Source organism: Branchiostoma belcheri, unplaced genomic scaffold (assembly GCF_001625305.1).
Source record: "Branchiostoma belcheri isolate BF01 breed outbred unplaced genomic scaffold, Haploidv18h27 scaffold310, whole genome shotgun sequence".
Lineage (NCBI taxonomy): Eukaryota > Metazoa > Chordata > Leptocardii > Amphioxiformes > Branchiostomatidae > Branchiostoma > Branchiostoma belcheri.
The window spans coordinates 95,597-98,345 of NW_017803922.1; the positions used below are offsets into that span (position 1 = coordinate 95,597).

A 2,749-nucleotide genomic window follows, 5' to 3' on the forward strand; every position below is an offset into this window, starting at 1 on the left:
ACAAAGCTACGTACTTGTGCATCAACATTATAACCCTTGTTACCGATAAAACCATTATTGAAATATTCACAAATCTTTATTGACCATTGCTTGCTTGATCACCAACACTCTCCGTGATCCAAAGCTGTACGTTTCGCCGCACTTGCCTTACCCTTCGATGCGGTGGTGACGTCTTGCAAATCGGCTGCAGCCAGCGATGAAAACTAGCCCCAACACGAAACGCTTCCCGCTACAATACTGTATCCAGTTATCATGCAATCACGTATATAGTACACGGCCTAAATTTATTTTTAAACGATATTTTCTAGAACTAACTGTTTTTAAGACATACATGCTACATGCACAGAAGCACAAGGGGTGCGTACTTTCGGGAATTTACGGTAATCCCAAGACGGCGTTTCACTATTATATCTCTAGGGGCGAAATTAGGGTGGTGTTAAAGATACCAGTGTACTTATACATTTCATTGTTATATGAACTGTATTAGTTGGATCACTAATTATAAAGATCTATGAAGAAAACAAAAGACAGATAAAAAAGGTGAATCCCTATCTAGCGATTCTAATTTTTCAAGGGCTAGAAACACAACATAAATTTACCTGGGTCTAACTGATTTTGGACCCCTGACGGCTTTCCTCGTACTGTACAGAAATTCTGGATTCTTTCTGAATTATATGTGTACGTATTTGAAAAAAAAAGATTTATAAAGAACGGAACAGTTAAACACAAAATCGTCGCCTGTGTTTTTTTTAAAAACATCATACTTGTTTNACCGCTTTCTTCGGTAAACATAACAATATGTTTACCGCTTTCTTCGGTAAACATAACAATCAGCAAACTTGAAATTAACGTTTGTCCACAGATTTAATAGGTTCAACAAAAAGGTTATGTTTTCGAATATGTCGTGAGGAGTGGCTGTGGCGTAGATTTCATAACTACACATGGTATGACCAGTCGGACCAACCGCCATCAACTGTTATACATACAACGGCAGGAGATATTTAGATCCTGTAAATTTTCAGCTTGATATAATTTTTATTTCATTTTGAATAATAACTATTTAATAAACTAAATCAACAATACCAGAAATGACACTTTTCTTGACTCTGTACCCCTTTCCCTTGACCCTATGACATGAATGGCTAAAAGCCCATTTTTCTCCATGGACTACATCCCACCACCTGTGATCTGTATTTGCTGTCAGGCAAGTGAGCTAGACTCTAACCAAGACGGCAACAGAAACCTACTGTCAGTGCTGCAGCCTAGAATCTCCGCCCTCATGGTGATGTGAATATTCCAGGACTGAACCACGAAGCGCACAAAACGGGCAACAACTGGGTTGTCCAGTAGATTTGTTACTGGTGTGTTGTTATCCGTGTTGGCTGTGAAAACCTAAAAGAACGATTCAGATGAGGACATAGTTACACTTTCTGGTGAGTATTCATTAAGGTTAACCTGGACTGCCGACTTCCATACATGTGCCATGATTAGGCACCTTTACGTTGGCCAAGGTTCGACATTTGCCAAAAACATTTTCGAAGGGGAAAATTAAATTGAAATTGAAAATGTGATCAGTTGGGGACCGTTTTTTATTTCAATACTAGACGTGGTGACAAAACACTTGATTTTTTTTGTCGCCACAAACGCAGAGGACTAGTACAGTGCAATTAAGTTTCGACAGCTTTGTAAGAGCGCGTCACATTTTAAAGTGGATATGACTCATATACACGGCGGTCTGTCACTACGGCATTCTTTACAAGACGCTATTTTGGGCTAACCGTAAAACATTTGAAAATAAACAAACTAGTATCGAAGGGAAATTTTCGTTCAAATAAAATAAAATTATCGTCTTTACATACTTTCAATGGCGTTATTTTTTGCGCTAAATGGATGATTTTTTCGGATTCCGTTAAAAAAGTCGATAATTTGCTGGATTTCGGAGAGCCATATTTTAGCCAATCACCGAGCAAACCTGGCTAGATATATTACGCAAGATCACTGATTTTTATATTTTTCGACGACTAGGAATAAGACGAAAAATCGTGCTTTTGGGATTTTTGAATTTCTGACTCTAAGTATAGTTTTTGTGGACAAATAGGTGAAGAAATCGATTTTTGTTAGCTTTTTTTGCACTCAATCACCCATAATTCAAAATCAAGCGCATTTTTCAAAAATCCCAAAAGCACGATTGTCGGGAAAGCCGTTACAGTCATTTTGAGCCGCAAATGAGATAGGTTGGGCTCTCCATGCGTCCAGGTTTGCTCGAGTTTTGGAGGCATGTCAACTTGCCTGAAACTGGGGAGTGCGATATTCATATACTAGCGTAAAGAATCATTGCAATAGTCAAGGTCACCCACGGCTACGACAGTAGCTTCGCTACATGTTTCACGTCCATAACAAAATGATAAGCGTACATGTACTGTCCAGGAAACGGTTTGTTTTTGTGATATATTGTGATTTTTTTTGTTAGGAGGCGTTCATGTAAAAAGGGCCTGAAACCCCCGGTTTACTGTAAATGACCGCGGGTGACACCAGATCGAACGTCGTTCGATTCGAATTACGTCAGATCGAACACGGTTCGGGTTCTACAGCATGTGGGGACATTGGGGCCCGAATCAAACCACCGTGATATTACTAGCTACATTTAAGAACGTATATTGTAGTATCTACGTTACCTTATCTGAGCCATCACTGCTGGCATATGTCGCCCAAGTAGTCCCATCTACACTGTAATGGAGTTTGTACGACG

General features: G+C 39.4%; 1 protein-coding gene across 1 annotated transcript in view; it reads right to left on the reverse strand.

Annotated features, from left to right (window-relative positions):
* Nucleotides 1–1,200: 1,200 nt before the first annotated feature.
* Nucleotides 1,201–2,749, reverse strand: part of LOC109474702 (EGF-like repeat and discoidin I-like domain-containing protein 3) — a 14,200-nt gene continuing 12,651 nt past the window's right edge. The window contains 1 exon segment of the mRNA XM_019775044.1: nucleotides 1,201–1,392. Within this exon segment, the coding sequence (XP_019630603.1) occupies nucleotides 1,201–1,392 (192 nt within the window).